Source organism: Galeopterus variegatus, unplaced genomic scaffold, assembly GCF_000696425.1.
Source record: "Galeopterus variegatus unplaced genomic scaffold, G_variegatus-3.0.2 Scaffold44886, whole genome shotgun sequence".
Classification (NCBI taxonomy): domain Eukaryota; kingdom Metazoa; phylum Chordata; class Mammalia; order Dermoptera; family Cynocephalidae; genus Galeopterus; species Galeopterus variegatus.
The window spans coordinates 1-705 of record NW_007770997.1 but is presented as its reverse complement, the minus strand read 5'-3'; the positions used below and the strand labels follow the sequence as shown (position 1 = coordinate 705).

At 37.7% G+C, this 705-nt stretch overlaps 1 protein-coding gene across 1 annotated transcript; it reads right to left on the bottom strand.

Annotated features, from left to right (window-relative positions):
• Positions 1-6: 6 nt before the first annotated feature.
• LOC103584126 (tyrosine-protein phosphatase non-receptor type 20-like) lies at positions 7-395 on the bottom strand (the record flags this gene model as incomplete). The annotated part of the gene is made up of 1 exon (XM_008565239.1): positions 7-395. A coding segment is annotated over exon 1 (389 nt), but the record flags the coding sequence as incomplete, so codon positions are not given.
• Between the last annotated feature and the right edge of the window lie 310 nt (positions 396-705).

Below are 705 nucleotides of genomic sequence, written 5' to 3'. Positions count from 1 at the left end.
TGTAACACTCGAATGATGAAATATTTAAGTATCTGGTAGTTCTCCAGGAAGATACGGAAGTGTTTCAATTCCAAAGGCTTCTTCAGAGAAATGGGCCAGTAATGGTGGCATTTGATAGTTCCACTTTCTATCTCTCTGGTTATCATGGCAATAACATTAGAATTATTTTCCAAAACCATTTGCCAAAAGTCATCTGTGGTGCCTGGCAGTGGTCCTTGGGTAGCAATATAAAAATATTCTTCTCCATAATTGACTATTCTAATGTAACTAGCATTGATGTAGTCCTTGCTTTCTCCAAGAGGAACACGTGTTGAATCATCTATTACAGAAACAGAAACATTTGGTAGGTAAAAGAAAAGTGGGAGATACAATACAGCTAGGCTTCGTGAAAGCATTTCACAGGTAAATCCATATATCTCTTTGACCAATAAAGAAAATGGCATAGGAGTTTCTCTTCAAAAGGCTCATTTGAGTCTATGTGTTTAACTTCTTCCCTCCCCAAGACCTACTGGCATGACCTAAGAAATATACAATTAGGGGAGGGTTTTTTTTTTTTTATCAGTTTTTAATAAACAGAGAAGGATGCCATCAGCATCCAGGCACTTTGAGAAATTTCTGTTAGATATGGTGTAGATAGCATTAGGCCAAAGGAGACTTCTACTAGTTTACAACTGAACACAGCAAAAGAGGGCCCTTCTGCAGAAG